The sequence below is a fragment of the Giraffa tippelskirchi genome, chromosome 4 (genome assembly GCF_054371585.1).
Source record: "Giraffa tippelskirchi isolate mGirTip1 chromosome 4, T2T-mGirTip1v1.2.pri, whole genome shotgun sequence".
Lineage (NCBI taxonomy): Eukaryota > Metazoa > Chordata > Mammalia > Artiodactyla > Giraffidae > Giraffa > Giraffa tippelskirchi.
Genome location: NC_137278.1, coordinates 209,140,192 through 209,156,923, shown reverse-complemented (window position 1 = coordinate 209,156,923; position 16,732 = coordinate 209,140,192). Strand labels below are relative to the sequence as shown.

The window sequence follows — 16,732 nt, the reverse complement described above, 5'->3', positions numbered from 1 at the left end:
CACCTTCTGATATGCTGCTGCTGCTGCTAAGTCGCTTCAGTCGTGTCCGACTCTGTGCGACCCCATAGACGGCAGCCCACCGGGCTCCGCCGTCCCTGGGATTCTCCAGGCAAGAATACTGGCGTGGGTTGCCATTTCCTTCTCCAGTGCATGAAAGGGAAAAGTGAAAGTGAAGTCGCTCAGTCGTGTCCAACTGTTAGCGACCCCATGGACTGTAGCCTACCAGGATCCTTCATCCATGGGATTCTCCAGGCAAGAGTACTGGAGTGGGGTGCCATTGCCTTCTCCGCCTTCTGATATAAATCAGCCAAAAAGTAGGTGGAGCCAGAAAGGAATGAGGGGATGGACACAGGCTGGAGAGGGGGCGTGTGAGGCTTGCAGCAGGAAAAATGAGGTGGACCCCAGGTGATCTACCCAGGGTGGCTTAGACACGGGCACCAGGCACCTGGGACAGCTCAGACCATGCATCCTGCCCTTGATCCAGAAAGATCAGCCCCTGCCATGCATATTCAACAGGCAGCGCTCTCTTTAGAATCCCACACATTACTAGGATTTTCAAAAGTGTTGCTCACAATGTGGACTTGTCATTTTTGGGGGGCGGGGATTGTAAAATAAATATTAGGTTTTTAAAGGGAGAAGTTTAAAAAAAAATAATAAGTGAATCCCGCTTCATAATTGTAGCCCCATTATACAGATTTCATGTATGTCTCACCAGATATTTTTCTGATCTGATTATAATTTCTTTTATAAAACTGTGGTCACGCTACTTATATAAACAGTCATGCATCACTTTCCCCACCACACTGCATCTTGAGCATGCAAAGGACAGTGACAGATTAGGTACGACTGCCTCGCCACTCTGTGCTTTTTACCTCCACTTGACTGCCCAGCTGGATGGCCAGAGGGACAGACCTGGCAGGGCTAGGCCACCCTCACCCAGCTCCGTGTCTGGAGTCGGGGCCGCTGCGGCCAGCCTCATTTCCGAGAGTGAGGGACTCACAGCGGGCACTGCAGCTTCAGGCAGCAGTGGCCCCGTGGGCCTCCCTCGTGGCTGGGTTGGGCCAGCTGAGTTTACAGTAGAGGGATGACCTTCTAAGACCCAGGATAGGGCTATTTAAAGGAACGCAAGTCTGAGCCAAAAATCTGCAGAGCCAGCTCCCCGCACAGAGGCCCAGGTTTTCCTTCACTGGAATCCATTTCCTCTGGCAAAGCATACTGTGCAGTCGTACCTGTTAGCTAACTACTTATGTTTTTCATTATGAAATTGCATAAGTACACCAATACAGACAGCAACTGGAATAACATCCGCATGGCACTTTATAGAATACTGTCTGCAACGTGGACACAAGATTATAATAACAGTTATAACACGGTCATCCCACAGTATCTGTGGGGATTGTTCCAGGACCCCTTGAGTGTCCCTTGGACTGCTAGGAGATCCAACCAGTCCATCCTAAAGGAGATCAGTCTTGGGTGTTCATTGGAAGGACTGATGTTGAAGCTGAAATTCCAATACTTTGGCCACCTGATGTGAAGAGCTGACTCATTTGAAAAGACCCTGATGCTGGGAAAGATTGAAGGCTGGGGAAGGGGATGACAGAGGATGAGATGGTTGGATGGCATCACCGACTCAATGGACATGAGTTTGGGTAAACTCCGGGAGCTGGTGACGGACAGGGAGGCCTGGCGTGCTGCGACTCATGGGGTCGCAAAGAGTTGGACATGACTGAGCAACTGAACTGAACTGAACTGAAACACCCAAATCCCTGAAAGTTCAAGCCCCTTACATAGAACGGCACATAACCCGTACACATCCTCCCAAACATATTACATCACCGCTAGACCACCTGTAATGCCTCAGGCAGTGTAAACAGTATGTGAACAGTTGCCAGTGTGTGGCAAATTGAAGTTTTGTTTTTTGGAACCTTCTGGAATTTTTTTCTGCATGTTTTCCATCCACGATTGACTCTGCAGGTGCAGAACCGACGAGTATGGAGGGCTGACTGAATATGATGGTGTTGTTATAACGTAGTACCATTACTACGATTATATCTGATATATAATAGTGGTTATGATAATAATGAAAGTGAAAGTCGCTCGGTCGTGTCTGACTCAGTGTGACCCCATGGACTATACAGTCCATGGAATTCTCCAGGCCAGAATCCTGAAGTGGGTAGCCTTTCCCTTTTCCAGGGGATCTTCCCAACCCAGGGATAAAACCCAGGTCTCCCGCATTGCAGGCGGATTCTTTACCAGCTGAGCCACAAGGGAAGCCCATGATAATAATAGATATCACTAAATTTTAATTATTAATGATACCTAATATATTTTGTTGTTGTTTAGTCACTCAGTCATGCCTTACTCTTTGCAACCCCATGGACTATAGCTCGCCAGGCTCCTCTGTCCATGGGATTTCCCAGGCAAGAATAGTGGCGTGGGTTGCCATTTCCTTCTCCAGGGAATTTTCCCAACCGAGGGATCAAACCTGCATCTCCTGCATTGACAAATGGATTCTTTACCACTGAGCCACCAGGAAAGTGCCACCTAATATATTTTATTAATTGAGGGGGTTGCCATTCCCTTTTCCAGGACATCTTCCTGACCCAGGGATCGAACCCAGGTCTCCTGCATTACAGGCAGATTCTTTACTGTCTGAGCCACCAAGAGAGCCCTGATATATTACATCCTGTTATAAATAAAATATGTATCTATGTAGCTGCCAAGGGGACAATCACCACTTTACAGATGTGCTGTTGTCTCGTCCCTCAGTCACTCGGTCGTGCCCGCCGCGTCTGGACCCCATGAACTGCAGCCCAGGAGGCTCCTCTGGGTTGCCAGTTCCTTCTCTATGGGACCTTCCTGACCCAGGGATTGAACCCACATCTCCTGTTTGGTAGGCGGATGATGTGTTTTATGTAAAGTAATATGAAGTTTGGGATTAACATAGACACACTCATACATAAAATAATACAATAATCATACATACATAAAATAATACATAAAATACACAAAATAATCATAACATAATCAACAGAGACCTACTGTGCACACAGGGGACTCTTATTCTATAACTACCTAAATGGGAAAATAATCTGAAAAAGAATAGACATATGTGTATGTGTATCTGAATCACTGCGCCATACACCTGAAACTAACAACACTATAAACCAACTATACTCCAGTATAAAATAAGAACTGTTAAAAATAAAAAGTTAAAGCTCTGGAACAGAAAAAATTACCTTTGCTACAACATGATCCGACACTGATCTCACTCTCACTGAGTCCTGGTTAGTGTCACTGTGGGAGCTCGGACGCCCTCCCCACCTCCCCCTATCGGTGGCTCCATCCCACTCACATCGGATTTACCACTGCCAGGTTCTCGAGACAGGAGGCGGTAAGTGCCCTGGCACCGACGGGAAATCAGTGACTTACCTCCGCAGCAAATGATAGCAGCCACAAAGAGGGAGATATCACTGTCGTCCAGCTCCAGCGCATTGAACTTCATTGCAAAGTCGAACTTGGGCTCCATGATATCACAGAAGGGTTTTCTTAGGCTTTTAAGGAATTCACGGGTTATGAAGCCATTCCCATAGGCTACCAACATCCCGTCTTTATTCATCACAGAAGACAGCATCGCAAATATGGCTTCGTAAACTCCATACTTCAGCAGAGTGACTTGGTCATTCAAGTCCAAGTTTGCAAACCCCGGGATGGACTTGGCGAACTCTGTGAGCTCGGTGACGGTCTCCACGGACGTGCACTGGCAGCAGTGGAAAATGCGGACTTCCGCCTCCTTGTTCTGGATGCCGTTGGCCACCAGCTTGGCCACCAGGGTCTTCTCGGCCATGCACAGCGTCTCCATGTCGTGGATGACAAAAGGCTGGAAACAAAGACGCCAGAATAAGTTGGGTGACTAGTGACAAGCTGTCTTCTTAATTATCATGAAACTGATGAAGCCACCTGCGAATGAAAGCCACTGTATTTCAGCCACCTGAGAATCAAAGTATGTACAAAACACAGTTCTCATCCTTAAACAACCTCAAAATTAGTTTGGGACAAAAAGACATTTATTTAATAGAGGACAATACACATCAGTAAGAGAGTCGTCAGCATCGCCTGAAACTGGGTGGGGATTTCACTACTAAGGAAGTGAAGGACTTCCCTGGCAGTCCAGTGGTTAGGATTCCGTGATTCCACTGCTTTGGGCCAGGGTTCAGTCCCTGGTCAGGGAACTAAGATCCCGCATGCCTTGCAGCACCGCAACAGTAACAAAGTAAAGTACTGATTTTGGCAATAAAGCTCACAAGAAAGAGAATATTAGCAAACCACTCTAAATATTTGATAATTTTCTCTGGATTCCCAAATACTACTGCAATAGCAAGTCATTACAATAATTCTTTTTTTCTATAAACAATGATGGTGGTGGTTTGGTGGTTTAGTGGTTTAGTTGCTAAGTCATGCCTGACTCTTGCGACCCCATGGACTGTAGCCCACCAGGCTCCTCTGTCCATGGGATTCTCCAGGCAAGAATACTGGAGTGGGTAGTCATTTCCTTCTCCAGGGGATCTTCCCACCCAGGAATCGAACCCAGGTCTCCTGCATTGCAGGCAAATTCTTCACCAACTTAGCTACAAGGGAAGCCCTGAGCTATAAACAATAATGGTTCATTTATTTCAGAGACTCTAAAAGAACAAATCTTAGTATTTATTTTGGGAAAGTCATTTAAATCAATGAAAAGTGATAAAATAAATGAAATGATCATAGTCACTGATCAACGGGGAATATGTGCTATTTTAATTATGAACTTTGGTAAATTGGGATTCCCTGGTGGCTCAGATGGTAAAGAGTCTGCCTGCAATGCAGAAGACCCAGGTTTGATCCCTGGGTCGGAAAGATCCCTTGGAGAGGGAAATGGCAACCCACTCCAGTATTCTTGCCTGGAAAATCCCATGGATGAAGGAGCCTGGTGGGCTACAGTCCATGGGGTTGCAAACAGTTGGACGCGACTGAGTGACTTCACTTTCATTTGCTAAGTTATTCATACGTGCGTGCGTGAGCGCTAAGTCGGTACAGTCATATCTGGCTCTTTGCGATCCCATGGACCATAGCCCGCCAGGCTCCTCTTGTCCATGGGATTCTCCAGGCAAGAATACTGGAGTGGGTTGCCATGCCCTCCTCCAGGGAAATTATTCATAGAGTAATTCTTAGTTTTTCCATTTTATGAATGTTAGAGAAAACCATCCTTATCCAACACTGACTGTTGAATGAATAAATTTCGCATGTAAATAAATGTAACTCAGAAAGTTGGCATCTGTGTAGAAGTAAACGAACAAGCACTGTTAAACCCTTGCTCTCAGGGGATAAACCGGAAAGCCTCGCAGGACCCCCTCTCCTGGTGCAGGAGACTGAAATCTCCCCAGCACTGCTCCACATTCTGAGACAGTCTCCACAATCTCCAAATGCTTGTGGCAGCTCCCTAAACGTGGCCTTACCATGTGCATCTAAACCCACTGGTCCTATCATTTTATAAAGCTTTAATGGGCTTCCCCGGTATCTCAGATGGTAAAGAATCTGCCTTGAATGCGGGACACCTGGGTTCGATCCCTGGGCCGGGAAGATCACCTGGAAGAGGGAATGGCAACCCACTCCAGTGTTCTTGCCTGGAAACCCCATGGACAGAGGAGCTTGGGGGGCGTCAGTCCATGGGGCTGCAAAGAGTCGGTCACGACTGAGCGGCTAACACCCAGTGGAGGACAGAGCAGATGCTGGGCCACGGATCTGGAGCCAGTGTGCTCGGAAGAGACGGTGTGTCCGGTGGGGCTGGGGAAAATGGGCACAGATCACACTGCAGGCGAAACACAGCCAGATTTTTGTGCGGAGCGGAAGAAACGGCAGGCTCCGAGGGAGCTCTCTGACTCTTCTCCAGGCCGGTGATGGAGCGGGCTGGCGCTTTATGTTCAGTCCCCGCTGGACAAACCCTGAGTGGACGAGCACCAGCCACCAGCCTGGTGATTTTAAGAACCACTCTGCAAGTGGGCAGATGACGTCACTGATGACGCCTCCGGGCCCCACAGCGTGACGAGTGCCCTTTCTGGGCTCACGAGCATCGGGACGAGCCACCTGCAGGGCACCTGTGGGGTGTACCTGGCACAGAGGCGGAGGTGCTGGGGTAATCTGACGCACTGTCTTTGAAATGCCTAAACAGAATTAGAACTAGCAACATAGTGTTGGACCAAAAAAAAAAAAAGATCTGATTTTGCATCTGAGGCAAGGGGGTGTTTTTTAAATTATTTGCGAAGGACTGCAAACATTCTGAATATAAAACTTAAAGCCAAATTTCTAATGATCTCAAGTTTGATGGAGAAAGACTAAAACTATCTTCTTCCAAAGACTTTAAAAGCAGGCCAGGTTGACCTTTTGGGGGGGAAGTTTGAGGGCAGTTTCTCTGAAGTTGGAGCTTGGATTTAAAGTGGACTACAAAAATATTTTTAAAGAATAGATGGCAGTGTTCCCTCAATTGCAGAAAATACAATATAAGGCCACCTTGACTTTATGCAGATCACTGGCTTTTTAAAAGCACATTCATCAGAAATAAAAATGTTCAATGAATTTTTTAACAAACGAGTTTTGTTGTTAAAAAAAAAACTGGAAAAACACAGAGCTAAATGAAGTTAGAGCCTGCCGGCGTCTTTACCATAATGAGTGTACCGTCGGTCTTTAAGAATGGGGTTAGTGACTTCCTTGGTGGTCCAAAGGGTAAGGCCTTGCAATGCAGGGGACGCCAGTTCAATCTCTGGTCGGGGAACTAAGACCCCACATCCCACACCGCTGAGCCCAAACTAGAGAGTCTGTGCACCACAACGAGAGATCTCATGTCTCAACTAAGACCTGATGCACCCAAATAAATATTTTTTAAAAAAGATATCACCTGCTAAAAAAATTTATTAAAAAAAAAAAGAAATGGGTTAGCGTAAGCAGTGGTTTCCAGTGTTTGACAGCACAATGCCTATTATTGTTATTGGTAGGACATTTCATAGGACTAGCACAGACTGGCTACATAATTTTCAGGGCCCAGGGCAACATGCCAATCGCTTAGAAGCGGTTAAGACTTTCAAGACAGTGACATACAGCATGAAACCGCAGCACAGGGCCCTCTAAGAGGGGGGCGGTGTGGACAGGACACTCTCCCAGGATGCCGGCCCCGGACTAGTTTTACGTGAAACATTCTCTCATAGACAAAGACTTCGATCGTAACAAGTATTTCATTTTTATAAAATTATCAGTTGGGTTTTCGAAGGCAGGCCTCATTAACAGGCAAAATTAGAAACCATTTGGACTCAAAACAAGTGCTAACATTTGAAATCATGTTTATTACAGCCAAAAAGAAATTGTAGAGTAAGACCCTTGAAAGTTTGCCAAACTTTATTGAGAAATATTCTCCATTAGACTATTTTAGAAGTCCTGGAAGCTTTCATTTAACTTTGGAATGTGCCTTTTCTACTCAAGCTTGAATATGAATATATCTGAGGTTACAGTGGTCATTTCAAACCAATGAAGAAAAAAGTTTAAACAGTACAAGGCAGAGAGCTGCCCACTTTCCCCTCGGAACTGTGAGTGCACGCGTGCTAAGTCCCTTCAGTCATGTCCGACTCTTTGCATCCTATGGAGTGGAGCCCGCCAGGCTCCTCGGTCCAAGGAATTCTCCAGGCTCAAATACTGGAGTGGGTCGACATGCCCTCCCCCAGGAGACCTTCCTGACCCAGGGATCGAACCCTCGTCCCTTCAGGTCTCCTGCATGGGCAGGGGGCTTCTTCACCACTATTGCCACCTGGGAAGCAGCCACCCAAATCACTCCAGGCCAAGTCCAGAAGGCTCCCCTCACTGATACATATATTTTTTTTGCTCACACCTGAAGTGTTCTATGTGTGTTAATGATGTTCCTTATAAGAGCTCATTTCTGAAACACATTCAAAGAGCATTTTCTGTGAAAATTTAGGCAGTGCCATCTTTTAGGAGAAATCTAATTGTGAGTTATTTGGTAGAATTGCTTTGGATGATGTTATCTAATAAGCCCTTGATGAGGTTTTACTACACGTTTCTCGATACGGTATAAAACAGTATGTTTTTCAGCCTACTGACAACTGAAGTTATAAGTATAATATTTCCAAGTACCATAGCAGGTCAGACTCCAGGGTGTGGTGTGAGGGGGTGTCAGTCCAAAACCCACCTGGGCAGCTCTGCCTCTGTCTGAGCACAGATGGAGTAGCAGAGACTGCGGCCCCGAGCTGGATGCTCCAAGCTCTGGCGTGTGCTGGGCAGGCCAGGGAGACAGGGGAAGGGCCACGTCTCCATGTATGCAGGCACGGGGTGGGCAGTGAGCCCACCTTGGAGCAAACAAGGTCATCAAAGGCAGTGACTGTCCCCTGGACACTCCCTTTCAAACCGGTACCCGTGATGCTGTGGTTTGGAGGTGGGGGCAGAAGCAAGCCACGGACCCTTAGCGGTACCCTGAACTCCATTTTTCCCATCCAGTGAAGCCCAGTCCTAGACTACTTGTCTATTATTTATTTCCTTAAGGCCAAAACACAGATTCCTCTCCCCAGGTCACTGTGTGACAGGCCTCAGCTGTCCAGGTTTCCACACTGGCCTCGGGTGACGGGCTCCTCCTTGGAGTGTGGACCTCAGTGGGGTATGGGAAAGATAGTCTATGGAAATCAAGTTAATATTAAACAAAAGTGTTTGGCTCAGAGTTCAGTTCAGTCACTCAGTTGTGTCCGACTCTTTGGGACCCCACGAACTGCAGCACGCCAGACCTCCCTGTCCATCACCAACTCCCGGAGTCCACCCAAACCCATGTCCATTGAATCGGTGATGCCATCCAACCATCTCATCCTCTGTCGTCCCCTTCTCCTCCTGCCCTCAATCTTTCCCAGCATCAGGGTCTTTTCCAATGAGTCAGCTCTTTAAAGATGACTTTTAAGTTTGCTTTACATTCTGAAAACCCAAGGGAGAAGTAGAAGATCTCAGCAACATCTCAGAAGATTCAAAGAGATAAAAGATTTGGACTGCAAGATCAAACCAGTCAATCCTAAAGGAAATCAACCCTGGCTGTTCATTGGAAGGACTGATACTGAGGCTGAAGTTATAATACTTTGGCCACCTGATGGGAAGAGCCGACTTACTGGAAAAGACCCTGATGCTAGGAAAGACTGAAGGTGGGAGGAGAAGTGGATGACAGAGGATGAGATGGTTGGATGGCATCACCGACTCAATGGACATGAGTGAGCAAACTCCGGGAGATAGTGAAGGACAGGGAAGCCTGGTGTGCTGCAGTCCACGGGGTCGCAAAGAGTCAGACATGATTTAGCGACTGAACAACAACAACTTGGGGCTATACCCATCATTTCCAGGATAGAAATTCAAAGGTAAAAGGTTACTTTGCTTTTACCCCTGTGATATGGAAAGGATTGAGTCTGTGCTGGCCCAGCGTGGGTGCAGCTTTACCAATTTAACAAGAGTTCACTCGAACCCTTCTAAAGTGCCTCAGCCTATTTCACTGGAGAAATCACCAAAGAATGAAAAGACTCAGTAAGAAAGAGGCTGGGTGTGTTCATGAAAGTAAGCAGCTTGTGAAATGCTTTATTTTCCTGTGACTAAAAGTTCCAGCTTGTAATTCCCAATAGGGATGGCTTCAAGCTACTCATTAGTACAAATTAAACCTGCTCCACCACGCTCATAGGAAAGAGGCAGAATGTCTTGATTTGCCAACCTTGGGCCATCCCCTGCTTTGAAGGCCACTCTGAGATCAGTCCTGTAACGGAGACAAAGGCTTGGCTCACTGTGGGGTGGGGGCCGGGTGGGGTCGGGTGGCACTAGGCTGGGCAGGCAAGTGTTGGCGCCCACAAGGGGCATTCTTAGTTGCTCCCAAGAAGGTCCAGAACGGTCCAGCAGACAGTAAAAATAAAGTTGCTGAAAACAAAAGGACCACTTCTAAGCCCATAGACGTCATTTGCTTCTCACTGGAGAAAAGGAAGATGAGGGGTGGGTAGGGAGGGGCCCCCTGGAGAGCGGAGGGTACATTTTTAGGAGCAAGGATACAAGGGTACGTTCTGAGTCGGAAGGGAATGGTTTCATTTTCTGGGATTAAAAAAAATCACTTATACAGCTCTAGAATCTGGTAAACTATTAAACAGAGTTTTGGGGCACATTAATTACACAGCCATTATACTAACTTGGTTGCTGGGAGCTTTGAGGTGGATCAAATGGACGGGAATTGCTGTCAGGCTGAGTTTCATAGTCTCTGAACGAAAATGTTGCCATTGCATTGTCTGTCGTTTGCCTTGGGAATAAATATTTTCTCAAAGTTCAGAACATACTTCCTCCACCCTCTGCTACGACTCTAGCTGACAGGTTGCCCAGGGAGCCCGTCAGACTGTCACAAACAGAACGGAGCACCCACCGGATTGTTGTTGGCCTTCCCGGCAAGGATGACCCGGGCCTTGACCTTGTTCATGTTGAAGTTCTTCAAGTAGGCCTCATAAATCCTCTTGGCCAGAGACTTGAGATCTGCGGTTTCGGAATCTTCTAGGTCATGTTCACATGTAAGGATTTCTGCTTTCAATTTTGCTTTTTCAGATCTTGGCATTCGTCCAAAACGAATCGCTGGGGGTCAGAGGGGAGACACGGAATCATGGAAAACAGAGAAATGAAGGACATAATGGGGAGTGATGACTAACAGCTGCATGGAAAGTTCACACCACGGGTTAAACTGTGGGTGAACATTACCAGGAAGTTAGAACACACTTCTCCACTGCTCAGCTTTCTCCCTTGGAGAGGTGAACAGACAACTCAAACTCCATATATCCTAGACTTTTAAAACAAAAAGGTCAAAATAAAAATCAGCGCCATTGCTCACTTCATCAATAGGACGGGCTCAAGGTCACTTCCTGTCCTGACGTATATAATTGCCCCTTTCAATAAAGAGGATGAAAGTGAGCCTCAGAAGAAGGCAACTATTACCTATTTCTTTTTCAGAAGATAGACATGCAACTCTTACAAATAGTATTTTAAACTTACTTTCAGGTAGTAATTGGTATGTTTTAAAATAAGAGTAGGGGGCCTTCCCTGGCGGCCCAGTGGTTAGGACTCCACGTTTCCAATGCAGGGGGTGTGGGTTTGATCCCTGGTTGGGAAAGGATCCCACATACCACATGGCTTGGCCAAAAAAAAAATATTAAAATAAGAGTATGACTGAATGTAATTAAACTTATAATATGGTACAATGTTTGAAATGGCACATACTTCATATATATGATATAAACATTATCTCTGTGATTTCCAATTGGTTGCAAAATCTTATATCCAAGTTTCACCATTTGAAGTTTCTAACCATAATTCCAAGGGCTCTACTGGATCTCTGCTCTTTGAGACTTACTTTCTTAGGCTCTTGTGTTACAAAATGACCTGAGTATTAAATGCTGCAGCACATTCATTCAAAGTACAGTGCGTTCCAAGCCCACAAGGGAGGCAGACGGAGGCACGGGTGGGTAAACTTTGAGAGACAACCTTACCTACCGTTATGGGACATCCCGACTGAAAGGCACTTGTGGAAACGACAGTATTGGCACTTATTCCGATTCTTTTTCTGAATCTTGCAACTGCGGTCACATTTGTCATAGACCAGCTTCAGCCGAATTGTTCTCCTAAAGAAACCCTGCAGATAAACATACAGTTTGTTAAAGAATAGGACCACTGACAAATCAGTGTCATTCCTTTATTCACGCTTTTGCTTCATCTATTGTCTCTTTTAAGATGAACTAAATGGAGAGAAATGGTTCATCTAAAAAGCCCGATGCAGGGACTTCCCTGGCGGCCCCGTGGTTAAGACTCTGCGCTCCCAGTGCAGGGGCCCGGGCTCGACCCCTGGCTGGGGAATCAGACCCCACGTGCAGCACAGCATGGCAAATAAATAAATAAAGTTCTTAATTTTTTTTTAAAAAAGTCTGATATAATTGAGGCAAGTTGAAAATTTGAAATTTCATTACATGGAAAAGGAAAAGTAAGAAAATGAGGCAAAATTCAAAGTGATACCAATACGTCCTCACCTGGGAAGCCACACAGTCTCCCAAAGAGTGACTCCACCCAGCTAAGGCTGCTACAAATGCGACTTTCTCTTTTCAGAGAACAGGTCCATATGGGTGATGAAAATGTTCTAAGCATTTTTGTGGGAGAACATAAACTCTCTAAAAGATAAAGATTATATAATAAAGGGAGGCCAGTTGGTTGTAAATAACTTTCTTGCTTTATAAAACCATCTTAAACTTAACCCAGTGAGAAACAACTTTAAAAAAACCCAAAGTAAACAATGTGACTAGGTCACGGCCCAGGGGAAAGACAGCTTTGCAAGGAGCAAGACCCCCGCGCGGGGCCCGCGGTTTGGGTGGACGGGCTCCCGGCACGAAGGACAGGCTGCAGGGCGGGCCGCACCAGCTGGGGGGACTCGGCCCGGGGTCTGGCCATCGGCCAGCACGTGCCGCAGGGTCCTGATGTCGCTGATGGTCGTGAGGACCACTGCCCTCTGTGGCCTTCTGAGGACGGTGGAGAGAGAATGTACGCCGAAGCTCTCTGACTTCGCGTCCCTGTGAAGGGAGCAGCCTCAACGTGGTTCATTCTCTTTCAAACAGCACACCTGCTACATCTTGTATAAAAGGCAGCCCAGCAATACGCCACAGGCTTAGAGAGAAATGAACCTGCTGCTGGGGTCAGTTTCTGATCTACAACTTAACGTGCTTGTGCTAAGTCACTTCAGTCGTGTCTGACTCTTTGCCACCCCATGGACTGCAGCCCGCCAGGCTCTTCTTGTCCGTGGGATTTTCCATGCAAGAATACTGGCGCGGGTTGCCATTCCCTTCTCTAGGGGATCTTCGCAACCCAGGGATTGAGCCCGAGTCACCTGCGGCTCCTGCACTGCAGGTGGATTCTTTACCACTGAGCCACCAGGGACGCCCTTTAGCAGATCTTTCTTACTAATGACAGACATTTGTATATAAAATAAAGGGAACCACACGTGGTCCCTGAAAGGCCACTTTTCTCCGCATCCAGGGTCCCCGTACCTTGCAGCCCTCACATGCGTGGACGCCGTAGTGGTAGCCAGAGGCTTTGTCCCCACAGATCCTACACTCGATGTTCAGGGCGATACTGGATGACTCCTCGGCGCTGCCAGGGACCGCGGGGTAGGAGACAGACGAGGGGCTTGAGGCTGGGGACAGGGTGTCTAGGAAAAGAAGGGGAAAGTGTATGAACTTCCATGCTCTCACCATCCAACATCCAGACCAGCCTTCTGAGGATCTGATCCCCGCCTAACCCCACCCCCCAACTCCCCCCACCCCACTGCCCTGGGCTTTCACCGGGGAGGCGTCAGCTGGTGGGTAGGGCTCCTTTCCTGTGTCAGCCCTGGCCCGGCCCTCCCACAACGACCAGGGCGGGGACATCTGGAAGCTTCCCCATCCAGGGGCTCCCCAACAAAAACAAAAAACAAAAATCAAAACTATACTCTTTAGCCCATAAAAATCAAAACAAAATGGACCAAATCATGGTCCCATTGAAAAGGCCACTTCCCAAGCAGCCTATACACACGAATGCTGATAGAAGCTTTATTCTTCACTGCCAAAAATCAACGTGTCCCACACAGAACTTGTTGCTTTTTTTGCATCCTCCCTTCCAGCCCTTTTGTACTTGTTAACTCAGTAAATCGCACCAGAAAGACAATAAAAATCCATGTGGGCAACCGAAAAGCACAATCCAAGAGAAAAAGAAGCTGGGCTTTCTTAAAATTAAAAACTCCTGCTCTGCAAAAGACACTGTTAAGAAAATGAAAAAGACAAGCCACACACTGGGAGAAGCTATTTGCAAACACTTACCTAATAACAGACTTGCATCCAGACTACACGAACAAATCTTACAACTTGACAGCAATGAAATTAAAAAACTCAATTAAAAACAGGCAAAAGATCCGAATCGATATCTGGCTGAAGAAGACACACAGATAGCAAGCAAGAACATGAAAAGATGCTCCCCATCACTGGTCACTGGGAAACTGAATTAAAACAACGAGACATCACTACATAGCTATTAGAATGGCTAAAATCTGAAAAACTGACACCACCAAATGCTGGTGAGGAAGTGGAGGAAAAGAAGCTCTCATTCCAGAATGGTGTAGCCACTTTGAAAGACAGTTAGGTGGTTTCTTATGAAGCAAAACAATCTTAAAAGAATTAACACCGCTAGATATTGACACATGGTGCTAGAGAAGACTCTTGAGAGTCCCTTGGAGCAAGGAGATCAAACCAGTCCATCCTAAAGGAAACCAACTCTGAATGTTCATTAGAAGCACTGATGCTGGGAAAGATTGAAAGCGGGAGGAGAAGGGGACGACAGAGGATAAGATGGTTGGATGGCATCACCGACTTGATGGACATGAGTTTGAGCAAAGTCTGGGAGACAGTGAAGGACAAAGAAGCCTGGAGTGCTGCAGTCCATGGGGTCGCAAAGAGTCAGACCAGACTTAGCGACTGAACAACAACAATATTGACAAAAGTGACTTGAAAATGTGTGTCCACACAGACACCTACCTGTGAATGTTTTCAGCAGCTTTATTCTTTTTAAAAACTGTTATTGAAGTATAGTTGATTTACAATGCTGAGTTTGATCGCTGCCGTACAGAAGAGTGACTCAGTTACACCCATAAGCTCGTTCCATCACGGTCTGTCACAGGACATTGAACACGGCTCCCTGTGCTATACAGTAGGACCTCGTTCATCCATCCCGCACATACTAGTCTGCATTTGCTAGTTCCAGCTCCCAATCATTCCCTCCTCCCCCTTGGTAACCATAAGTTTGTTCTCTGTCTGTGTGTCTCGGTTTTGTAAATATGTTTATTTCTTCTCACGTTTTAGATTCCACACGTAGGTGATGTCATATGACATTGGTCTCTCTCTTTACGACATACTTAGTATGATAATCTCCACTTGCATCCATGTTGCTCCAAATGGCTGAGAAAAATGAAAAATTACTTCCTCTTTTTTAATGGCTGAGTGATAGTCCATTGTACGTACATATGTACCACGTCTTCTTTACCCATTCCTCTGTCGGTGGACGTTTAGGAGGTTTCCATGTCTTGGTGATTGCGGACAGTGCTCTAGCAGCTTTATTCTTAATTGCCAAAAATTAAGAGGCCAAGAGGCCCCTCAATAGGTAAGGTCAATTCCGAAAGGCTACATATGTGGTTCTTAGTATCTGACATCTGGGGAAAGGCAGAGCTATAGGTGGTAAAAGGTCCGTGGCTGGATGGGGATGAGGGAGGCAGGGTTGAACAGGTGAAGCACCACGGCGCTTTCCAAGTGGTGAGACTATTCATGTGAAATTATAATGGTGAATACACGACCTAATTTATTTGTCAAAATCCACAGAGTTTTACAGTTCAGAGTGAACTTTAATGTGTGCAAATAAACAAAAATAACTGAGGAGGTCCAGGGGTCCCAGAATGGCACACAGAATGCAATTATACAAACCTAACTATATCACAAAGGTGGGAAAGATTTGCAGGAAACCTTGATGACGATGTTCGCCTACATGACCTTGGAAACGCATGGAGTCTGTGAGTCCAAAGGAAAAGGGAACTGCACCCGGTCACTGTCCTCAGCTGATAAGGCTGTTTCCCACAGGGCTCTGGGTGAGCAGTTCTGATGTCACTACACTTGCTGTTCTGTCACTCAGTCGTGTCCGACTCTTTGCGACCCCACGGACTGCAGCACGCCAGGCTTCCCTGTCCATCACCAACTCCCGGAGCTTGCTCAGACTCATGTCCGTCGAGTCAGTGATACCGTCCAACCATCTCATCCTCTGTCGTCCCCTTTTCCTCCTGCCTTCAATCTTTCCCAGCATCAGGGTCTTTTCCAATGAGTCAGTTCTTCGAATCAGGTAGCCAAAGTATTGGAGCTTCAGCTTTAGCATCAGTCCTTCCAATCAATATTCAGGACTGATTTCCTTTAGGATTGACTGGTTTGATATCCTTGCTGTCCAAGGGACTCTCAAGAGTCTTCTCTAGCACCACAGTTGGAAGGCATCGATTCTTCAGTGCTCAGCCTTTTTTATTGTCCAGCTCTCATATCCATACATGGCTATTGGAAAAAACCATAACTTTGATGTAGGCAAAGTAATGTCTCTGCTTTTCAATATGCTATCTAGTTTTGTCATAGCTTTTCTTCCAAGGAGCAAGCATGTTTTAATTTCACGGCTGCAGTCACCATCTGCAGTGATTTTGGAGCCCAAGAAAATAGTCTGTCACTGTTTCCATTGTTTCCCCATCTATTTGCCATGAAGTGATGGGATCGGATGCTATGGTCTTCGTTTTCTGAATGTTGAGTTTTAAGCCAGCTTTTTCACTCTCCTCTTTCACCTTCATCAAGAGGCTCTTTAGTTCCTCTCTGCTTTCTGTCGTAAGGGTGGTGTCATCTCCTTGCTGTTCAAGGGACTCTCAAGAGTCTTCTCTAGCACCATGTGTCAATATCTAGCAGTGTTAATTCTTTTAGTTAACACCTTACTCCTTTCCCAATCTGGAACCAGTCTGTTGTTCCATGTCCAGTTCTAACTGTTGCTCCTTGATCTGCATGCAGGTTTCTCAGGAAGAAGGTCAGGTGATCCGGTATTCCCATCTCTTGAAGAATTTTCCAGA

At 46.4% G+C, this 16,732-nt stretch overlaps 1 protein-coding gene across 4 annotated transcripts in view; it reads right to left on the bottom strand.

Annotated features, from left to right (window-relative positions):
- The window catches only part of PPARA (peroxisome proliferator activated receptor alpha), a 65,228-nt gene that overhangs the window by 8,113 nt on the left and 40,383 nt on the right, over window positions 1-16,732 (bottom strand). For all 4 annotated transcript variants that reach the window (XM_081594957.1, XM_081594959.1, XM_081594958.1 and 1 more), the window contains 4 exons: window positions 13,113-13,273; window positions 11,575-11,713; window positions 10,460-10,662; window positions 3,433-3,880 (listed from right to left, as the gene is read on the bottom strand). In XM_081594957.1, the coding sequence (XP_081451083.1) occupies window positions 3,433-3,880; window positions 10,460-10,662; window positions 11,575-11,713; window positions 13,113-13,273 (951 nt within the window). The remainder of the gene's footprint in view (window positions 1-3,432; window positions 3,881-10,459; window positions 10,663-11,574; window positions 11,714-13,112; window positions 13,274-16,732) is intronic.